The sequence below is a fragment of the Xyrauchen texanus genome, chromosome 4 (assembly GCF_025860055.1).
Source record: "Xyrauchen texanus isolate HMW12.3.18 chromosome 4, RBS_HiC_50CHRs, whole genome shotgun sequence".
Lineage (NCBI taxonomy): Eukaryota > Metazoa > Chordata > Actinopteri > Cypriniformes > Catostomidae > Xyrauchen > Xyrauchen texanus.
The window spans coordinates 21,921,044-21,943,535 of record NC_068279.1 but is presented as its reverse complement, the minus strand read 5'-3'; the positions used below and the strand labels follow the sequence as shown (position 1 = coordinate 21,943,535).

Below are 22,492 nucleotides of genomic sequence, written 5' to 3'. Positions count from 1 at the left end.
AACACTTAGTTGGTACAAGTTTTTCCATTTTTAATCTACCTTGTATGGCTTTCCAAGCTGATGAAGCAGAGTATATACACTTTTGTGAGATACTGTAAAAGCCCTTTTGCCAAGATTAGTTCTAGCATTAGGGACAGTTAGTAAAATATGGTCCTCTGACCGAAGTGAATAAGTTAGTTTTAAAAACAATAAAAATGCACAAATAAGAAGGTAGAAACCTCAGAATGGCTTTATATATAAAAACATACCAGTGACTGAGCCTGCGGGTGCCTAGAGAAGGCCAGCCAACCCTTTCATATAAGGTGCAGTGATGAGTAACCGTTTTGCAGTTTAGAATAAATCTCAATGCTCCATGGTAAAGGGTGTCAATTGATTTCAAACACTGGGCAGAAGCATTCATATAGAAAATATCGCCATAGGCAAAAAGGTGGCTAACATCAGCCTCTTTTAGCATCAAAAGAAAAACAGCCTTATTTCTGAAATAAAATCCCAGTTTCAGCTTCAGTTTTTTTGTAAGTTGCTGAATATGGGGCTGAATAGAAAGACCATCATCAACTAAAATCCCAAGATATGTATATGAAGTAACAGAATCAATTGCATCACTCTGAAAAGTGGTAACTGGTGGAAGCTTTTTTGCTTTAGAAAATACCATTACTTTGGTTTTGTCAGTGTTAAGTACAAGCTTCAACTGAAACAGAGTTTTGAACAGAACTAAAAGCAGTTTGCAATTCCTCAAAAGCTTTTACCAGAGATGAATCATGGCAGTAAATAATGGTTTATCAGCATAAATCTGAATAATTGCATTTTGCACATTTTTATCAAGATTTTTTATATAAATTGTAAATATGAGGGGACCGAGTACAGAGCTTTGAGGCACACCGTTAGAGACAACCATTTTGTCAGATGAAAGCCCCTCAAATTGAGTGCACTGTGTTCTATCAGACAGATAGTTACAAACCAAGCAACTGCATGTTCAGAAAGACCTATATAAGATCTCATGGTCAGTTGTATCAAAGGCTTTTGACAGATCAATAAAAAGTGAAACACATTGCCATTGTTTTATCAAGAGCATACATAATATCATTTAACACCTTCATGGCTGCTGTAATTGTACTATGTTTCTTCCTGAAGCCTGATTGATGCATTGATAAAATGGAATTTGCATACAGAAACTCCTTAAGCTGCTCACTAACAAGAGTTTCAAGGATTTTAGCCAACGGTGACAGCTTTGAGATTGGCCTATAATTGTTTAAAAGTGTAGGTAGGGTTACATCTCCACCTTTAAAAAGAGGTAGGACAAATGCCGACTCCCAGATCCTGGGAATTTCATTACATTCCAGGGTAAGATTAAAAAGATAGGTAAGAGGTTCGGCTATAAAATCTGCTGCCAGTTTTAAAAAGCAAGGATCAAGAAGATCAGGACCTAGATCTATAACAGCCGAACATCATTATAGAGAATCCCTTAGAAACTTCAAGAATCAAAGCTAGAAGTTCTAACTATTTACAGATGGATTCAGATATAACCACACTAACAAGATATTTACACTGCACATAAATAGCCACACCACCACCCTTCTTAACACTGTTGGTGCGATACACATTGTAACTATTTATAAATATACTTATCAAGAACAGACTTGCCAAGCCAAGTTTCAGACAAAACAATAACAGCACTAAAGGACTCTAGCTAGCACTTAAGAAAACATGCCCACCCCATATCTTCACCAATTTTTCAGCTTCCTGCGGGGAAATATGCGTTTCTTGAAGAAACACAATATCATGTTCCTAACGTTAAAGAAAATAAATATTATCTTTTTATGGGGTGCCCCAACCATTCACCTTCCACATGGAGAGAGACAATCCACTCATACTAACATTTGACATTAGAAAAAATAGATTGTGTGTTATCTATCTAATTATAAAGACCACATTCTAACATTAGTGCAACAGTCAAACCCCAAACTTCCCCCTGAACCAAACAAACAGGAAAATGTGCACATTAAACCCATGCATGACAGCGCAAAGCGGCATCCATACCTCAAAACTCAAACAGTCCATGTACACCTACGAGAGCCCCCACAACAACTTTGCCATCGGATTGCTCAAAAGGCACCTATTTTCCTCAGATGGTCAAGTGAATGTTCAGTGAGTCAGGCCCACTCGGCTGCAAAGTGAGTATCACACAATTACTTACTCCATTTACTTTATGAAGGACAATGATTGTTGGGGACATGTAAATACTTTGTGGCCATCCTTAGCATCTATTCTCAATTTGGCCGGGAACATCAGTGCAAAAGCAACCTTACATTGATGTAAGAGTTTCTTGCATTCCTTGAATCGATCACATTTCACTCTTGATGAATTTGCACAGTCTGGGAACAAGAAAATTTTGTGGTTCTTCCAAGAAAGCCTTCCTTTACTCCTCACCTTGCGTAACACATAATCTTTATCAGATGATCTTAGAAATTTGGCCAGAATTGAATGGGGCCTGCCTCCCTCAGTGGATTGCTGAGCCAGAACTCTGAGCTCACTCGATTTCCAGCTTATGGTCTGTAATGTCGAGCAGACTCGGAAAGAGCCTGTCCAGAAATTCCACCATATTCTGACCCTCTGCTCGCTCAGGAATTCCAACAATTTGGATGATATTCTGTTGGTTATGATTCTCCATATCCTCCAACTTTTTCCAAACGCGTTCTTACCTTGGTCGCTAGCATTTTAGCAGCTAATTCCCTCTCCAGATAATCGATCCGTTTCTCAACATCCACCACTCTTATAACCATTTCAGTGAATTTCATCTCCATGGCAGTGAACGATCGACGTATTACAGCAAGCTCCTCCAAGTCAGCAACGACCTTCTTGAGAATTGCTGACACGTGCATCAATTGTCGCCAAATCTAGTTCACCTCACTGGTCAAATTGACTCCTGGGCTTTTGCCCTGCTGCTCGGGGGCTTAAGCTTAAGCACATAAGTGTCTTTTAATGTCTCCAGAGCCCAAGGATTTTGAATTCTTTGACATATTGTCTTCCTAGAAAGGTTAAGAATCAGGGTGTATCAAGTCTCACCAGTTTATAACACAAAATGTATTAAAACTAGCAAAGTGCACAGAGCTCACCATTCACACATCCGAACCTCGCATGGTGCCACACTACCATTCATTGAGGACATTCTTGTCAGTTTTAGGTTTGGTTTTGTTGAGCAGTATAATGCAATGTAGCTGTACTTAGCAATTTCGTTGCAACTTTTTAATGCAGGTAAATGGGAGGATGCATTGATTGGTTGATGCGTATAAAATTGTGTAAACATGCTTGTGTTTGTATTCCTTTGTGGCTAACAGTCTCCGTTTCCCGGTGATAATGAGGAGGAGGTGTTTGACAGCATAGTGAATGATGAAGTGTGTTACCCAAGGTTTTTGTCCCCTGAGTCAGTCTCTATTATCCAAAAGGTACAGCTCATTCCTTTGACTGAAAAAGTAATGAAAATGTTATATTCAAAAGATTTTTCATTTTTTGACTTTATCTTGTTGTAGTTGCTGCAAAAGAACCCTGAAAGAAGACTAGGAGCAGGAGAGCAAGATGCCAATGAAGTGAAGAGACACAGGTTCTTCCAGGTGACCATTAATAACCAAATTAATCTTGACTGACTCAGCAAAGCTTTCTTAAAGGGATGGTTCTTGCAAAAACTAAATTTCTGTCATCATTTACTCACCCTCATATTGTTACAAATAGTGGTCAAACGATATATCACGAGATATCCATTTTTAAATTATCGGCATCAGCCAATAAAAACTGTTAATCAGAAGAAAAAATAATCATATCGGTCAGTCACTAGTTTAAAAACCCATGTGACCATGCATGGAACACTAAAGGAGATGTTAGCAGAATGTCAGCCTCAGTGTGGATGAGAGGCTTAATGTAGTGAAATGAATGTAGTTTCAATTTGGCCGTCACCTTAGTGGGCCGTTTCGACTGAAAGGTTTACTGCAATAAAAAAGCTTGATGCAGCACAACGAATGGAACAGAATGCAGGTGTCTCAAGATGCTCTTTTAATTTGACACCTTGTCATACAACGCAGCGCTCTTGTTTGAGACACTGAAAAAACAGTGAGAGTCGAAGTCAAAGACATCTGTCTAGTGCATGTTTACATAGATAACCCCTTAAACACTATTCATTTTTTTATTGTATGAAAAGATGCTGTAAAAGGCTGTCATTCACCCTTACATCTCCTATGTCTTTGACAGAAGAAGGAAAGCCATATTGGTTGGGAACAAAAGGATCAATAAGGGTCAATAAATGATGACAATGTTCATTTTGGGGTGAGCTATCCCTTTAAAGACTTATCTTTTAAAAGAACACTATTCCCTTTTGCTGTCTGCAGGGCATAGACTGGCAAGCCCTGTTGGCCAAAAAAGTCAAACCTCCTTTCCTACCGTCAATTAAAGCCCCGGCGGATGTCAGTAACTTTGACGAGGAGTTCACACGCCTGAAACCCGTCCTGACACCTCCGCAGAAGCAGTTCTTCCTCACGGCTGAGCAGCAGGAGTTCTTTGCAGACTTTGACTTCTCGGTGCTGCACTGACTTCCACTTGATTACACCTGGAGGGGTTGTGGCATATCAAAACTCTACCCTTTTCACTCACTCTGTATTCTTTAGCCAGTTACTCTCTCCCTGCAGTTATGCAGTGAAGTCAAATGAAGCTGGTCCCATGTTACCCTATAACAGCTGATGTATGCTTTTTGTGAAACTGGCTGCAAATGTGTGCTTGAGTTCCAAAGACAGTCCAGATCACGGCTGGATTTTAAAACCAATAAAAAAACATATGATCGGCCATGGCCACAGTGACCGTCTCTGAGCATGAGAGGGTGCAATCACCACTGTGAGTTGGCCCAGTTCATGCTAAGCTTTTAACTGCCCATCGCTGTCCTGGGTTTGTGTGTCATTTAAATGTACATATTGTTATTTTTTGGAACTTGTCTTTTAGACCCCAGACCCATCATCTGCAAAAATGTAATGTTTTTGTTTGTTGCAATCTGTTCAACTGGTTAAAGAAGGTTTTCCTGTTACAATGAACTACGATGTCAAAATGTACTTGAACTGTTAATGAACAGGAATTGATTGTGTCAGACTAAGACAGAGGGCCAAATGCTGTGTAACACTTTACAAAACAGTTCTATTCATTAACATTAGTTAATACATTAGGTATCATGAACTAACAATAATCAATATATTTTTTACATAATTTATTTCTTGATTTATGTTAATAAAAATACTATTTTTAATTATAACTAATGTAACCAATGGTAAATGTTTAATGTATTAGTATATGTAGAAATGAACTTTAACCAAGATTAATAAATTCTGTAAAAGTATCATTCATTGTTGGTTCATGGTTTTAATGGATGCAGCCTTATTGTAAAGTTTCACCGAATGCGTTTTTCTTCTAGCTTGGTTTTTAAGGATTTCTGATGTAGTGCTGATCTGAATGATAAATACGGCTAGAGAATCTTAAGCTCCTTATGTTCCACACTGTAACTATTGGAGTGAGCTCTTGTAGTGTTAGATCATATAAGTTCTTCCATGCTCCGTGTATGTGATGTTAAACCCTGACATTTGTGTGTGACTTGGTGAATTTTGATCTCTGGTTGTCACTAATCTGAGTTTGATTTAAGAACAGTGCCCCAGACAAACGTTGCTTGATGACTTTAGAACCAGTTCACCTTTTTCAAATCCATCTCTTTTAGTCTTGAGACTGTGGCAACTTGTGCATTATACTCTGTCCTGCCTTAATCTTTGTAGCTCTCCGCTGGACAAATGTGCATTAAGTCCAAGACTATTTAATATGGCTAACCATATTCTACTCAATGTCTTAGCATGATAAGGTTGGCACATTCACTCATTAAGCCGATATTTAAACAGTCAAACTGTTTTTGCTCTCTGAAATGGACATGACAGTGATCATTCATAAAAGCGAATGTGGTTTACTACTTATAAGTTACACTGTGAACAAAGAAGACACTAAAATATTTAAATGAAACTTGCTATTTCTATGAGCCACATGAAGGACAATTAAATGTAATTGAAGGAATGAATGTATTTTCAGAAATAAAATACAATGTGACCATGTTTGTTCAGTTTATTGAATACTGAATTTGCAAAATCTGTTTGCATCTTCAAAAAAACTGCATAACTTTGATCAAAGCGTGCACAAATCATACATGAAATTCCAGCATTGATATTGATACATTAAAAATCTCAATTTCTTTAGAAGCAATTTAATAAAATTAAAAAGTGTAAAGCCTATTGCTTTGTCTATATATTGTGCTGAGGACACTAACTTTGTTCTGTAAAAAGAATCACACTATAGGGCTGGGCGACAGGACGATGTAATCAGATATCGACGATGTCTTACACAAAGCTCCCGATGAATATTGCGAACAGATGATGAACGACAATATCGGGAAATGGCAAAACCATGGATCTGGGAAGTCGCCAAATATATGTATCAGTCGCCAGGGTGTGAAACTAGCACCTGCCAAATGTGACGAGGCTGAATCCAGTTCAAGAGCTCCTCGTCCAAATGCAGATATTTCATGCGTGAGTAATTTTGCTCATCTAATAGGTAGGTGACCTGCAAGATGTCTCGCAGTGACACATGACAAGAAATGCTGTTATTCACAATGACATACACTTGAATAAACACACTTTATTATATTTTTAAGAACAGACAAAAGAAAAGCCGCCAATGCTCGTGTCTGATTCGCTGTTTGTTCAGAGGCGTGCAGCACGAATCGGTCTCATGGAGCAAGCAAGAGTTATCAGTCTTTTTTCTCTTTCATTCATCTGAAAACTGTCTGCAAGAATAATGTCGTTTGTTAGAATGTTGCAAATGATCTCCGATCATCTCAGGAGGTGCTGTGAGTTTAGTTCACTTTATTTCCACTCGGTTGGCATGCATTGTGAACACAACTCTGCAGGTTCAGTAATATATATATCTTTGTATTAAGAAACAAAGACGAAAGTGATTAAATCATAAAATAATACAAGACACGTTAAATTTGAAGCTAAAATTAATGTTTTATTTTATTTAGGTAGCATTAACGATATTATATATAATATAGCTATTTGTAATTTTCCACCTGTTGTTGTTGACGGATGCTTGCGTGATGGCAAATTGGGCCGTTGGAGATGGTAAATATCTGTATTTGTGGAGGTGGTTAAATAAGATTTTTTGATCACTCTGTAATCTCTATTGCTTTTGTTCATTTAGTATTAAGTGCAATTTGAAATTAGAAATGTTTTTTTTTTTGTTTTTGTTTCAATACATGAATTACATTTTAAAAGCAAAATCAATAAAGCAAAGAAATTCACTGACCCTCGACAGGGGGGTTGACGATGTAATCGGATATCGCAATATTTTTTAAGGCAATTATCGATCAAATCATTTGTATATATTGCCCAGCCCTACACTATATGACAGCACAGTACTCAATTACCAAAAACATTTATTTTTCTGCACTGACATCTAACAGTCAAAGGAATATCACGTGCATCTTTCCCTCTTTAAGATTCTGATATGTAATGGGAAAGGCCTTTTTTATATAAAAATAAGTTTTGCTTAAACAAATACTGAAATTTCTGTAATAATGAGCATTACTGAACTGCATACGTATTGTATTCAAAATTCAGTCCATTAATATGCTGATTTCTCTATTTGCATTGTCATTAATCTGTTTAGCGAGTGGAACTGAGATAATATTGTTCTTAGTAAATGCAAGATAAATAGGTTTTGTATAAAAAGAACTTCTCATTACCCTGTCTGAAATTGATCTTATAAGCATAAATGTACACAAAACTATATTAAATAAAAGTATGTAGCCTATATACAACTGATTGTATTTCACAAATTCATTAACACACAATATTTGCACAAAACCAGTGTTGATGTAACAATACCTTGCCATCTGCAGCTACTGTATGCTAGGCATTTTATAAAAGAGGTAAGCTGAAGACTGTAGATATATTACTGTTGTCCAACAGCTAGTTTTAAGTATCATAAATGGGAGAAGAGGACAATTACAAATAAATAGCATATCAAATTGAAAGATATTCAGAGGGAGCAGAAATATAGTAAATTAAGTACTAGAGTAATTATCTCAATGTATTGCATTAATGGAAACCCACATTACAATTGTGATTTGTGCTTTTGCTATTCAAATGTGCAAAGTTGTCAAAGTACTATTTGGAGTAAATATCGATTAACATTAAACACCTGTTGTAAAAATCTCATTTGATAAGACTTAAAAAATAGTTAAACATCATTGTAACTACAAAGTTCATGCACTTAAAAATCACTTTCAAAATGGAATGGGTCACTCAGAGGAGGGTTAGGCTAACATTTAGATTGCAGATTCTGTTGGAACAATTTCCACTGAAATATCAACTTTAATCTAGTTGGTTATTTGGTTCTTCCTAACTGTAGCTATGACTTCCAGGTGGAATTGTGAATTAAATGGGATCATTGCCTTGCTTAAAATACACATGCTCCCACACCACTGGTTCCAACACACAAAAGAAGCCCCAGAGGTTGCGAAGGGTTCCTCGGTCAAAGGGGTTTTCGTCTATACCACAGTGCTTGAGGTAAGATATTCTGTGGCGAGACATGAACTCCCAGGTGGTGGTATTTAGGGAAACCAGGTACAGGTGAGACCCCAGGAGGAGAAGAACTGTCAAGGATAACACAGCCACCACTGCTGCTGCTCCCAGGAGCACACCGTTGGTCCTCAACCACAACTGCCAGGTGAGGGCGTGACTGAAGCCCGACCTGTTCCACAGTAGAGATTTTATGTAAACACCGCAGCTGGACTGGGAGATGTTCTTTAGCCCAACTTGAAGTCAATCTTTACTATTAAAATAGACTTTAGGATTGGGAAGGGGGGTCATATGTTGTATTCAAGATTAAAGTATAAGAGTGTTGTAACCGAGTAGTATTATAGTAATTGAAAGCATTTTCCCTTATTTTATTACATTTCCCACCACTATGAATGTGTCTGTTTTTGCTTTACTTTTTTCCCTATATTTCCGTTGAAATGGAAAATGGAGTCTGTAATTTTTCTATTTCAAATCCGGATTCTCCAATAGAAAAACTTTATATCTTTATTTTATTTTATTTATATAACTTCGTTATACATGGCACAGGATTACTCACCAGGCCATGTACAGTCCCCACAGTAAGACAATAAGCTGAACAGCCAGATAAAGCACAAACCAGCGATGGTTCCTTTCCCCCACACAGTTCTCTATCCAGGGGCAGTGGTGATCATAGCGACGCACACAGTGCTGACAGGTCTGGCAGTGTTTTGATCTCATGGGTTGCTATTTCAAAGAAAGACAATTTATATACAGTGTAGTGCATCTTAATGGTATCACGAACGACAACGCACCTGTACCAAGCAGTGTCCACAGCGCCGCACCCGTAGGGACTTGGTGTTCTGAGGAATCATATCCTGTGTCTCCTCTGTGACACCAAGTGTGAACTGAAATACGGTGAGATGTATGTTGATATAAAAACTGATTACCCCGCAGAGGTGTAAAAGCAGACTTCGGTTAGATTACAGGTAAATATGCAGTGACCTCTGATGAGATGGTGTCTGTAACTGACCTGCAAGTCGCAGTCATCAGACATGACAAAACCAGGATCCATGAGCGAGACAGCAAAGTACAGCAACACGGACAACAGGACCAGCAGGACAAAAAAAACTGGCAGTGTGAGCTCTCCCTTCTCCTGTTTGCGGAAGTCTGCGTGAAAACAGAAGGCACAGTAGTACAGAATACAATTGTGGAACAGTGTAGTAGAGTGAAATAGAGTATAGTAGAGTTAAGTATATTAGACTATAATAAAATGGAACAGTATTATGAACAAAATCCACAAAAGGTGGTAGATCCTTTTCATATTTGGTTCCTAAACTATGGAATAGTCTCCCTAACACTGTTCGAGATGCAGACACACTCACTCAGTTTAAGTCTAGACTAAAGACTCATCTATTTAGCCAGGCATACACCTAATTTATCATTCAACTCACAATTAGGCTGCTTTATTTTAGTCTGCCAGAACCAGAAACATTGGTCATGATCTATAACTCTGCAAAAAATTGAATGGCATCTATGCTTATATTATTTTATTTGTTTCCCTGTCTCAACCTCGGGACTCCTATCCAGAGGTCACCAGAACCGGCTGGATCCAGCACCATTCCTGCTTGGTGTCAGACTCCACTGCTACGTGTCGCTGAATGATGATGACTAAATGCAGTCGGTGCCAGCCAAACATCACATAAGTCTATTATGATGGACTTCAGAGGATGAACTGATGTCAACTCCAACCATAAGGATAAATGGGATAATTCATATGCCATTGTTTGACCCTTGAACTTAGGCTGGACCTCACCGGAATTGCCGGCCAGGTTGAACTGCGATGCACCTCACTGAGCTCTGCCAGCATCCGTCTATTGATGGACAATACTCTTATTGCCAATAAAAGCCTTCATCAGCCAATTAACAAGGACAATTGTATCTATGTGAACTTCTGCAGTTAGTCCAGGATGGACTTCAAAAGACATTCGTCATTAACCTCACAGTTAAAAAAAAAATCTATGTTTAAACACTGACCCTTAACACTTAGTTTAATAATTTTAAACCATGACTTGAACTATACATAAGTAATATTTACATTATATTCATGATGTTAGCCAGAGGGGAACTGGCTCCCACAGTGAGTCTGGTTTCTCCCAAGGTTATGTTTCTCCATTAATCTACATCTTATGGAGTTTTGTGTACACAAGCAAGAGTGCGATATGGCCCTACATCAGCACTACTGTGATTCGGCCACAGGCCGAGTGTCGTAGGTAATTACAGCAGTGCTGATGTAGGGCCATATAACACGATTGCGAGTGTGATATTGCTTATATACAACAGTTAAATGAACAAGTACATTTTATTAATTCGGAAAAACTGAGTAAGGTCATAAAAACGCAATTGTGCATGGAACTACTTTCTTATGCGACAGATCAGAACCTGCCGTTGCTGCTTCAAAACAAATGATGCGTCCAAGCCTTCATTAGTAATTCAAAAAGTTCACTTCAGAAATAGTATCACGGCTTGTGCTGTTTCTAACAAGTTATTGAATAAACAAGGATGTATTGATGGGTGTGTGCATGTCTATGTGTCTTTGTGTGTGTGTTAGAGAGAGAGAGAGAGAGAGAGAGAGAGTGTGACGGAGCGTGTGTGTGTTGCCACTCCCAAGCAGATATGCTGTCAGCATTCTGTAGGTAAGCTTTCTCAGTGGAAAAATAGCGTCCAAGCGTAGGTATTTCTCCCTATTTCATGGTAGCCGTGCAAGAGTCCATAACTATAGAAACAGCTATGTCCTCTGCCATTTTTAAACAGTGTGTATTCAGTGTGGAAACTCGGTAAGCGCCTTGAGTTCTGTAATCAAACAGTCCTTTGTGTGTCTCAGCTGCAATAAGCCTTAATCCTGAAATTGTTCATTTAAAGCCGTTTAAAACAATGTCCTAGCTTAAGTAATGTAGTGGTAATACAAGCGATCATGGAGCACTGTTCTGTGTAAACAATGACTAATGGATTCACTTAACATCACCAACTGGCTCATATTACACACAAATATAATCTTTTGCCACCACCTGCTGCTAACATATGTAATTTCACTCCTAACAGATATATACTGCTCTTACACCTTAGTTTAGAATGGCACGAATACAAGTGGAGTGATACACACACACAGTGAAGCGTCCAAGTGCTGATCCTATCAGAACATCAGTGCTCATGGAATGTCTTTCGTCCAATCAGATTTGAGGACCGGAACTAACTGTTGTATATTAGAACACAAAAGAGCAACAGCGTGTAGGTGAAGCAAAGCGGAATAGAGTATAGTGAGCAGAACAGAACACAATTAAAGTGGAACAGAGTGTGGTAGTGAAGAATAGAGTAGTACAATAGAGTAGAACATAGTGTAACAGCAGTAAATAGCTGAGTAGAATGGAACATAATAGTGGAACGGTGTTGTATTTCAGAATAAAGTGGATTAGAATGGAACACAACAGAGTGGGAGAGTGTGGTTGACAAATACAGCATCAAACTCTTCAAAGTGAAACACTTTGCTCCACAGAGTGAAAAAAAAGAATAGTTTTGTCATGCAATGCCTTCTTTTAACACCAAGACAAGCAGATATTTCAAGATTAAAGTCACAGCTCCAACTTCAGGCAGCACGCTGAGGTAAGTTTTGGATCTAATTCTAACATGGGCTTTTCTGTGTAATGAGATGGTCATTTTCAGGGTGATTCTGTAACTGGGCTCTTATGACATCAGTTTTTAAGTGTACATTTTTAAATCAGTGCAGCAATATATCGGTGTGCTTGGTCCTGCATGTCACAAGCAGTATTTATGCATATACTCCGCGCCCTTGCAGGGTTACTGGAAACTATCGCAGCAACTTCAGGCAGATAACTGGAGTGCGAACAGACAGCATTTCTGCGCGTGTACAGTGAGGTGCGCGGGGCGAGCGTGTGTGATGTGTGGGCGCAAGACAGTCGTGGCGACGAGAGTGGCTGTGTACTCTGCATTTAGAGAGCGGAGGTACTGCTGTACAGAACTATCTAAATGCTTACGACACTGAAAACTGTAACTACACTGAAATAAGAATCCACACAGTACTTTAAAAGCTTGAAATAGCAAAAGAAGGCATTAATAAAGCATGATCTTGCTTTGGTTTATATTTCAGCATTATATATAATGTCTTTGTGGGACATTTTCATGTTTTCACTGTAATAATTACTAGAAATGTTTCCTAAGCCTCTCTTCTTATTGTCAAATTCATCCAGATCTGACAAGAGCCCTTAAAGGGATAGTTCACCCAAAAATTACAATTCTCATTATTTACTCACCCTCATGCAACCCCAGATGTGTATGACATTCTTTCTTCTGCTGAACTTAAATTAAGAATTGCTCAGCTCTTTAGGTCCATACAATGCAAGTGAATGGGTGGCAACATTTTAAAGCTAAACAAACAAACATAAGTCAGTATAAATGTAATGCATAAGACTCCAGTGGTTAAATCAATATCTTCAGAAGTGATGTGATAGGTGTGGATGAGAAACAGAGAAACAGATCACTTTCACATTCTTCTACTTGTGTCTTTGGTGATTCACATTCTTCTCTGCATATCACCCCAAGCTGTCTAGCAAAAAATGACAAATATTGGTCTGTTTCTCACCCACACCTATCATATCACTTCTGAAGACATGGATTAAACAACAGGAGTCTTATGATTACTTTTATACTGCCCTTATGTTGTTTTTGGAGCATCACCATTTTGGCCTAGAGAGGTAAAATATTCTTTTAAAAATCTGAATTTGTGTTCTGCATTAGAAAGAACGTTATACATATCTGGGATGGCATGAGGGTGAGTAAATGATGAGAGAATTTTCATTTTTGGGTAAACTATCTCTTTAAAGTGATAGCTCAGCCATTATTTAATATTCTGTCATCATTACTCTACCCTTGTGTTGTTCCAAACCAGTGTGAGGCTTTGTATTATGTGGAATACAAAATATGTTAGACAGAATGTTAGGGACTGGCAGTCACCATTCACTTACAATATATATTATAGTGACTCAGGCAAACATTGTCTAATATCTCCTTATTGGAAGAAAGAAAGTCAAATATATGATGGTGAATGATGACAGAATTTCCAGTAATAATAAGAATAATTCTGTAGTATATGTTCAATGTTTATTATGTAATGGAATATAGGGGAGTAAACGACTATTATGTCATTTGTGGAAGTAACTTGAGTACTCTTTTAATTGGATACTTTCTTACTCAAGTAATTATGTTAGAACTTTTACTTCTACTCGAGTAATTATGTTTTTGAAGTAATTGTACTTTTACTTGAGTACAGTTTTTAGCTACTCTACCCACCTCTGGTAACAGCAGAATAAAGTATAATAGAGCAGAATAGAACATAATAGAGTGGGGTCAAGTGTAGTAGACAAAATAAAAAAAATAGTACAATAGACTTGAATTTAACAGAGCAAAAAAAAAACTGATCAGCCAAAACATTAAAACCACCTGCCTAATATTGTGTAGGTCCCCCTCATGCCACCAAAAGAGCAGCAACCCACATCTCAGAATAACATTATGAGATTATATTCTTCTCGCCACAATTGTACAGTGTGGTTATCTGAGTTACAGTAGACTTTGTCAGTTTGAACCAGTTAGGCCATTCTCTGTTGACCTCTCTCATCAACAAAGCATTTCAGTCCACAGAACTGCCTCTCACTGGATGTTTTTTTGTTTTTGGCACCATTCTGAGTAAATTATAGAGACTGTTTTGTGTGAAAATCCCAGGAGATCAGCAGTTACAGAAATACTCAAACCAGCCCATCTGGCACCAATAATTGAGTTAACAGTTGTTTCAGATCCTCTGAACTGTACCACAACCGGGTGGAGAAGAGAAGTGTTGGAGAGAAATTGCCTATTCTCTTGGACAGTCAGGTAAGCAAATAGGTAGATTTTTACAGTAGGAGGTACTTTTTCATATTGTAACCAATAAAAATATGATGCCATGAGGCGATTAAAAACATACACATCATATTCTGAAATGCATAACATATGATCAAGCATTTGTTTTCCTATCTCGTATCACTTCTCGAGTGTACTCAGTTGTGAAATGTAATCTGGAGTCCAGGCAGAGTCTTCTAGGATTTGTCAATGGTGAAATGTCTTGTAATGTGTTCACCCCTGTTGCGGATTCGTCGTTTAATTTGAAAACGCTACGACTTCCATGACAAGACAGACAGTTGTGTAATATTAATGGTACTACGATCCGACGTCTTTGAAAGTCGTGTAGTGTGTAGGAGACATTAGGGCATGCGATTTGTGAAACAGTTGTCACAATTATTGGATAAACTTTTCATTTTTTTCTATTTGTTTGTGGATTAATTAAGAGTGGAAAGTGATTAAAATATATAGGCAAAAAGGTGATTGAAAATGAAAGAATGAAAAAATATGTATTTATTTGGCATGTTAGGCCAGCAGAGAGGGCTTTGGTGGCCCTGAGAATTCTCCACTGGTGTAGATTATAGTAGATTAGAATAGAACATAACAGACACTGAGTGAAGAGAAATTTCTCCTTCACTGTGAGAAATTTACAGAGGTGAGAGACAGATACCTCCACAAACTCTCAAACCTCATGCCAAAGTTTTCCAGTTTGGCAGAAACCGATCAGATGCTGGTGTTACTGGGGGAGGACCATCATGCATAAGTTGCAGCTAAATTCATTTTTGAGCTGCACACCCTCAGAAACCAATTACTGCCTTAATGTACTTCATTCACAGTACTTATATTTTCTTATGTTCATAATGTCCTGTTAAATGCATATTTTATTTTATATTGTATAGTGTATATTGTTATACACTATACAATATTATAGTTTTTATTTTATTTTATTAATTACCTGGCAGCTTAATTTAATTCTATCTTTATTGCTATTTGTTACAATTTTATTATTATTATTTGTCTTGTCATTGTCTGTTTTGTGTATTAATGCTTTGGCAATATTGTATGTAAACACAATCATGCCAATTAAGTACTTTTAAATTGAAAAATGTAATTGAAAATTGAGTGAAGTTGTGCAGATAATTAAGAGATCATATAAACTTTGACTAGTAAAAGCTGAAAGACACAGAAAGAGATAGGTAGCAGCTTTCTGTAAATAACAGCCGCCATAACTATACTAAAAAAAAAAAGTCTACAGAAGAGGCGAGATAGCCTCACAGTATAATGAAGAGACATGAAGAGCACTTACCGGTGTCGTGGAGGAAGAGAATCAACGTTATAACCCATGTCAAGATGACATGAGCGGTTCTCACCAGAAATCCTGATCCGAACACATTTTTAAACATCCTAGCATACTTCTATTTAAACCCAAGCATGCATCTGCTGTATGCGCGTGATAATTTTTTTCAGCCTCATAGCCAGCTCATAAGAACCCGTTACATTCCAGCTGTCGATGAGCTCCTCTGCGTCCTACGATACATTCCAGAACAAGAACCATTTTTGCGGCAACAAATCAGCTTAGCATAGACACTGAATGCTGCACATACAATGCAACAGGTTATTGCGTTAAGCGCGAGACTTGTTTTGGATACGGTTTCTTTCGCTCTAATAAGCTTGTTGATGCCGTTCCGCTGGTTAGACGCGAATGGGTTACATGTCACGTTTCCTATTGGTCAGCTGCGGTCATGTGACCTTTTGAAATGAAACTGGGCATTAGAAGAAAAGCTGAGACAAAACATTCTCTAACCAATAAGTGAGTATTTGATTTTATTGATATGGTCAAGTATTATAAAACCAAAGGAAATTACAAAACAAATAGAAATTATTATAAAATCAAGTGTACTATAATTGGCATAGTATGTATTTTAAACTGATTCAAACATCATACAAAATTCATATTTGAGTTTTAATCATTAGTTAATTGTGCTCTGATCTGTAGAAGAATTTGAGGAATCTCTTTAATATTTACCATATTACCTCGTTGGCAAAACAATCTGTTCTGCCTAAATATTTTATTGGAGTGATAACTGATATGTAAACATCCCTTTAATTTCCATTGCATTGTAAAAATGTGCCTAAACATGATAGTACAGTATATAGTCTAAACAGCATCTTATATAGTTTGCAAAAGATTCTTGGCTTTATTCTCATCAAGAAGAAATGGGGAATTCAAGTTCTTCTGTTGCAGCAGCTTTTCCAGACCCTGTAAAACACACAGTGGTGAAAATATAATGTGCCATAAAAGGGTACAAATGAAAAAAAAAGAAGAGAAAAAAAATGGAGAGAGAGAGAGAGAGAGAGAGAGAGAGAGATACAGCTGTCTCATAAGCAGTCTCCTGAGAACATGAACTCTGCACTGACTTAATTCGCTCTGTTTCACATCATGCTCCAAATGTTCACTCCTGAGCTTGTAAAACTCTACTTTGTAATTGTATGACTCTCTTCAAGACTCAGATATTCACCCAAAAAAATTGAAATTCTCTCATCATTTATTCACCCTAATGCATCTCAAATGTGTATGACTTTCTTCTGCTGAACACAAAGATATTTAGAAGAATATCTCCACTCTGTTGGTCCATTCAGTGCAAGTGAATGGTGTCCAGAACTTTGAAGCACAAAAAAGAACAAAGACAGCATATAAGTAGTGGTTAAATCCACATCTTCTGAAGCAATATGATAGGTTTGGGAGAGAAACAGATCAATATTGAAGTTATTTATTCCTATAAATTCTCCTCCCTGCCCAGTAAGAAGCGATATGCACAAAGAATGTGAATTATCAAAAACAAAAGAAGAAGAACACTTAGGAGAGGTTAGCACTGAGGAAGGCTGTTTGAAAGCGGAGATTTATAGTTAAAGGATTTTAATATTGATCTGTTTCTCACCCATGCCTACTGTATCATATTGTTTCAGAAGACCTGGATTAAACCACTTTTATATTGATTACTTTTATCCTGATTTAAACGTATGATGCTATTTGAGCTTCAAAAATTTGGACCCTGTTGACATGCATTGTATGAGATATTCTTCTAAAAATCCTCATGTGTGTTCAGCAGAAAAAAGAAAGTAATATACATCTGGGATGGCATAAGAATGAGTAAATTATGAGAGAATTTTCATTTTTCTGTTTAAATTTTTGTCTGAAAATATTCAAAACTGTATCCTTAGATTATCCGACAAAAACATCACTGGATTACTTCATTGTGATAAAATAAATGCTCCACAAAGAACTGGCATAATATGCAACATTAATGTTTTAAATATGTACCTCGCCAAAGTATGATACAAATGGAGAGATTTCGCAGATTGCTGGGGGGTCTTCATTAAGTGCCACACTAAAGAAAAAAAGAGAAAACAAATTCAGCAGTCAATCATCACAAACTACACCCTCTGCTGCCCATCCCTTTGAACTGCCTCAAAATAGTTTATTTTCCACATGAAAGGGTAGATTTCTTTTAGGCATATTCCTTTTAGGTTAAGCCAGTTGGAAGGTATTGGATTCACAACATTAGGGAAGAGAATAGAGTTGATTTCTAGCCATTTTTAAGAGCATATCCGGTTCTACATTCTGTGTTGTCCATCCATCCATCCACCCATCCATCTTATATAGTCGCTTATCCTATATAAGGTAGTGCTGAAGCCTATCGCAGCTGTCTCGGGCCGAAGGTAGCCAGTCCATCACAGGGCTAACACGCACAGACAAACCCATTCAAACTCTCACTTACACCAACGGGAAATTTAGTGTCTCCAATTCTCTTCACCTGCATGTCTTTGGATTGTGGGGAAATCTAGAGTACCTGGAGGAAACCCACACAAACACAGGGGATAATATGTAAACCCAACACAGAAAGGCCCAGGCTGAGCCAGGGACTTGAACTGGTGACCTTCCTGCTGTGAGCCGACAGTTCCCACTGTGTTGTGTAATGATGATAATACTCCAGCAAAACAAAAAAAATTTTTTTATCCCTTTTGAAGCATTGACCTTTTTCACTAAACTGTAGTTCACATGGTTCAAACCAACTGTAGTAGATTTCATTCATTCTTACTGATATCATAAAGGGCATTTTGTGTTCCCACCTATGTTTTTGGGTGATGGGATTATCTTGCTCATCCAGGAAGCTTCCACCAGCAGCCAAAACCCAGCGATAATGTTGTGCTAACAAAGATCGGCGAGCTGTGGTTGGTGTGTCCAGAGGCGCCCCATCAGCATTTTTCAGGGGTGAAAATTCCTCCTCTCTCAACACCTCAAAGGCAACAAATTTCCTGCAAAAAGAGATTATGGTAAGAGAAATAGCAATTCCCAAATTTGTCTCAGTGCCAAAATGAAAGCAGTAAATTTAACTTTGAGAAATGGAAGACATCAAAGACAAATTTCTCCATCTTGATGCCATTGGGCTTGGTTGGTTTCACCAGATTTCCCTTTCCATCAACAAATGGCACTTTTTTCAATGCCACATGCTGCTTCAGCTGACTTTCAAACTTTCTGGAAGAAAAAAAAGGATTAAAATAATAAAGTATTTTACACAGAAAGCCATGTTTCTGTAAATCCATTGGTAATCCTGCAGATGCTCTGAGATCACTGCCATTTTCAAATGCTTTCAGGTTTACAAACAGTTGCATGTAGACATTAGGTGTCCTTGTCATTAGACATCAACTAATCTTATACCTATACAATGAATATAAAGATACTAACTCTTGATATTAGGAGCCATATTCATTGTAATTACAAAATATTATAACAGAATCTGGCTTATATTTAACATGACAAAACCTCACTAAATCAAAACCTGTCCTTTCTGTATAATGGAAAGATGGCCCTACACATTGTGAGAATGCTAATGTAATTTAAAATTAAAAAAGCATGTTGGCCACATACTCAACCACTTCCTTTAAGAAGCCTCTGGTAAAGAAGTGGTTGCAGATATTTCCAGCACTGAACAGGAGCTCTCCTTCTGGGCCTCGCAGTTCTGCAGTCTCTGGCTGGATCTCACTATACTCTATTACCTGATAGAGACCGTCTACACGGCACACCACTCCAACAGGCTCTGCAGGATAGGCCTTATCCACCACCTGACCGGAATGAAGACAAACAAAGCAGTTCAGCCTCCATTAATCTATATTTGGCGCATTTAGATGATAATATCCTTCTATAAGAGGGACCGAATGGACCCAAGAACCAGGGAAAACCTAGAATCCCTATTTCTAAGTGTCAATGTTATTTTTAAATGTAGAAAAGCATATTTTGGAGATTTCGTTATCGTTTTAAAGAATTAATGCATCAAAACATATCATCTTTCTGTAATGAATCTACAGACTTCTGTATTAACATAGTCAGGCCAAAGAAGCCTTCCAAAATTATCCAAACTGTTCCACAAATAAGAACTGTAAAGTTAAGAAATGTGTTCTAATTTTCACCTTTGCTCCACAGTCTGCACCTTTGTATACACAGAAGCCAATGAAGACTGGGTCTGCCATCTTCACCAGGATGTTGTCCACACAGTAAACATGAAGATACTCCACTCCCCTCCTCTCCATATCATCTAGAATATTGTTGTCCACTAGGGCACGATAGAGACCACCATTTCCATCTGAAGAGGCCATTGACATGGAGATGCAAACATCAGTTTTCATATAGACACTAGTAATAATTATACTGATTTGATTGTTGATGATGAAAATACTGTATACAATGATGCAACATATCTGTGAAATAGGCTAAATTGCAGCTCCTTGAGGCTTCCCTGCTGAAAATCTAGCTTAGACCAGCATGAATGGCTGATATCTGCTGGTTAGTGCTAATTTGGTGCTGATCTGAATGGTGGACCAGCACAACAAAGCTGTTAATCCGCAAAAAGCTGGTGAAACTGTGTGATCAGCATGAACTTTTGGATGACACTCATTTACCAAGAAAGTATTGCTGGTTAAGATCATTAAACTGGAGGAAACACCAGCATCAAAAACATAACATTTGCATGCTGGTGAAGAACTCTTGTTAACGTTGTCCTTTAAAACTGCCAGGCTGTTAATGTACAGTAAATCAAAATTCTGTTCTAAAGTGACTTGCCTGGTTAAATAAAGGTCAAATAATTTTTCTGGTTAAAACTGATCAAAGAAGACAATAAATGGTCTCTGACCTGGTGCCATGGCAATTTTGTTCTTCTTCTCCATGATGATTTTTCCATTAAAGTCCACCGCTGGTATCATCCTCTGCTCAAACATGATCACGTTGGATGGACTAAGACCAAAGTAGCCGTTGTCTTTGAAGAACTTCACTGTGGGCCCAAGGGTGAACTCGCTGGTCATTATGTACCTGTTGACAAGAGCAGGCAATGTATGTTTCTCTCTCTTTTGCTTATATTAATGGTTGTTTCTGAACAAATTCATAAGAGTTGTGCAACTGAAAGAACCTCACCACACTATTGTGCACCTACAACCATGCTTCAGATTGGCCAGCTCTTGCACCTTCTGGATACGCTCTGCTTGGATTTGGTACAGGGTTTTCCCACTTGGAAGCCCAACATTGTACATTCCCTTGGGGTATGACACCCCAAGTCGAGTGCCCTGACCACCAGCTAACAGCAGAACAGCCACTCTGTCCTGTGAAATCTGCAATAATCCTGAAAAAGGTATGTTGATTGTAAAAAGATGTCTTTTATATAGTCATAATAAATGCCATGTTACTTTTGGCAAAAGTACAAACATTTATAAAAACAAGATTGCTCTATTTTATTTTTAACATGTTAGCCATGTTCTTGCCGATGTACCTTCATCACCCCATATTTGAAGTGTTTCTTTGTCACTTTTACGCACACTTCCAATGAACTCTGGAGGAACGGGCTCCATCCGGGCGTCAAGCCGACCGTCAGCACTCGATTGTCGGCTTACAGCCGCAGCAGCAGCCCTGCAGTGCAGGAGTAACTCTTCAGGCTCAAGCTGAGAGATCTCCTCCAGAAGCGAGTCCCTTTCTTCTGCAGACAGCTCGGCCCAAAACTGTAAAGCATGGCTCTGCCCTGCACTTTCTAACCTCGCTTTAGCTTCCTCTAATGACAACATCTTTCTCTACGGGAAAATACAGTTTAATATAATATTAACACAGTATAAGACCTGTCAACAAACCCCGAGTCGACTCTCATCTGCTGAGCTTCAGTCCTGTTTTCCACTGCCTACAACTCGTGATCTATGTGCGGTTAGTAATATAAACATACCTCTGGCGTTAAATAGGTGAAACGACAGAAAACTACTGTGAATGCACATCGTTTACACGAGTCATTTCGAAACTCCCCTCAAGGCACATTGTGTCTGTGTCTCAAATCCTATTGAGCTACTTGATCCTTGATAGTATTTTTGGATCTCGTAACCGCGTTTAGCTCGGCTCACAGTACGGCAAGCCATTCTAACATTTGTTGATCACAGTCAATGACAGCTGAGATGAGTCGGCTCGCGCCTGTGATCCCCAAATATACTTCACCCACCAAGAATGTTCCACTAGCTGTCTAGGTAGATAGCGAAGTACGTGTTGAGATACAGCCAGCTTTTTCTCTAGTGCTGCGGATGAATGACTTCCTCAGACTTTTAACCACGGTCATGTGATTTGTCCTGCGCTAGTCTGCTGAGTCCCTCTCTTTCCCTATCTTCAGGAATTCACATTCACAGTTCTTTAAAGCATAATACTGACCCATTCAATAGCACCGTCGACATTAGATTACATTTAAATTTTCACCCAAAAGTGAAAATCCTCTCATTATTTACTCACCCTCATGCTATCCCATTCATATGACTTCTGCTGAACACAAACGAAGATTTTATGAATATCTCATCTCTTTTTTGTTCATTCAATACATGTTAATGGTGGCCAGATCTTTGAAGCT

The 22,492-nt window shown here is 38.1% G+C and overlaps 3 protein-coding genes across 6 annotated transcripts in view; 1 reads left to right on the top strand and 2 right to left on the bottom strand.

Moving 5' to 3' along the window:
• LOC127642031 (serine/threonine-protein kinase N2-like) overlaps window positions 1–6,112 on the top strand; it is a 39,614-nt gene extending 33,502 nt beyond the window's left edge. For all 4 annotated transcript variants that reach the window (XM_052124780.1, XM_052124775.1, XM_052124788.1 and 1 more), the window contains 3 exons: window positions 3,336–3,443; window positions 3,528–3,608; window positions 4,377–6,112. In XM_052124780.1, the coding sequence (XP_051980740.1) occupies window positions 3,336–3,443; window positions 3,528–3,608; window positions 4,377–4,577 (390 nt within the window). In that variant the 3' untranslated portion in view covers window positions 4,578–6,112. The remainder of the gene's footprint in view (window positions 1–3,335; window positions 3,444–3,527; window positions 3,609–4,376) is intronic.
• An 11-nt stretch (window positions 6,113–6,123) lies between these two features.
• On the bottom strand, window positions 6,124–16,249 carry LOC127642119 (palmitoyltransferase ZDHHC12-B-like). The gene is made up of 5 exons (XM_052124838.1): window positions 15,877–16,249; window positions 9,658–9,794; window positions 9,440–9,532; window positions 9,205–9,371; window positions 6,124–8,820 (listed from the first exon to the last, which is right to left on the bottom strand). The coding sequence occupies exons 1-5, from the start codon at window positions 15,971–15,973 to the stop codon at window positions 8,505–8,507; spliced, it is 810 nt and encodes a 269-aa protein (XP_051980798.1). The 5' UTR covers window positions 15,974–16,249; the 3' UTR covers window positions 6,124–8,504.
• Window positions 16,250–16,387: 138 nt separating this feature from the next.
• Window positions 16,388–22,170, bottom strand: uap1l1 (UDP-N-acetylglucosamine pyrophosphorylase 1, like 1). The gene is made up of 9 exons (XM_052121783.1): window positions 21,389–22,170; window positions 21,037–21,241; window positions 20,759–20,934; window positions 20,040–20,212; window positions 19,501–19,694; window positions 18,967–19,107; window positions 18,702–18,887; window positions 17,893–17,959; window positions 16,388–16,830 (listed from the first exon to the last, which is right to left on the bottom strand). Exons 1-9 carry the CDS (start codon window positions 21,675–21,677, stop codon window positions 16,741–16,743), a joined length of 1,521 nt encoding a protein of 506 aa, XP_051977743.1. The 5' UTR covers window positions 21,678–22,170; the 3' UTR covers window positions 16,388–16,740.
• Window positions 22,171–22,492: the final 322 nt, after the last annotated feature.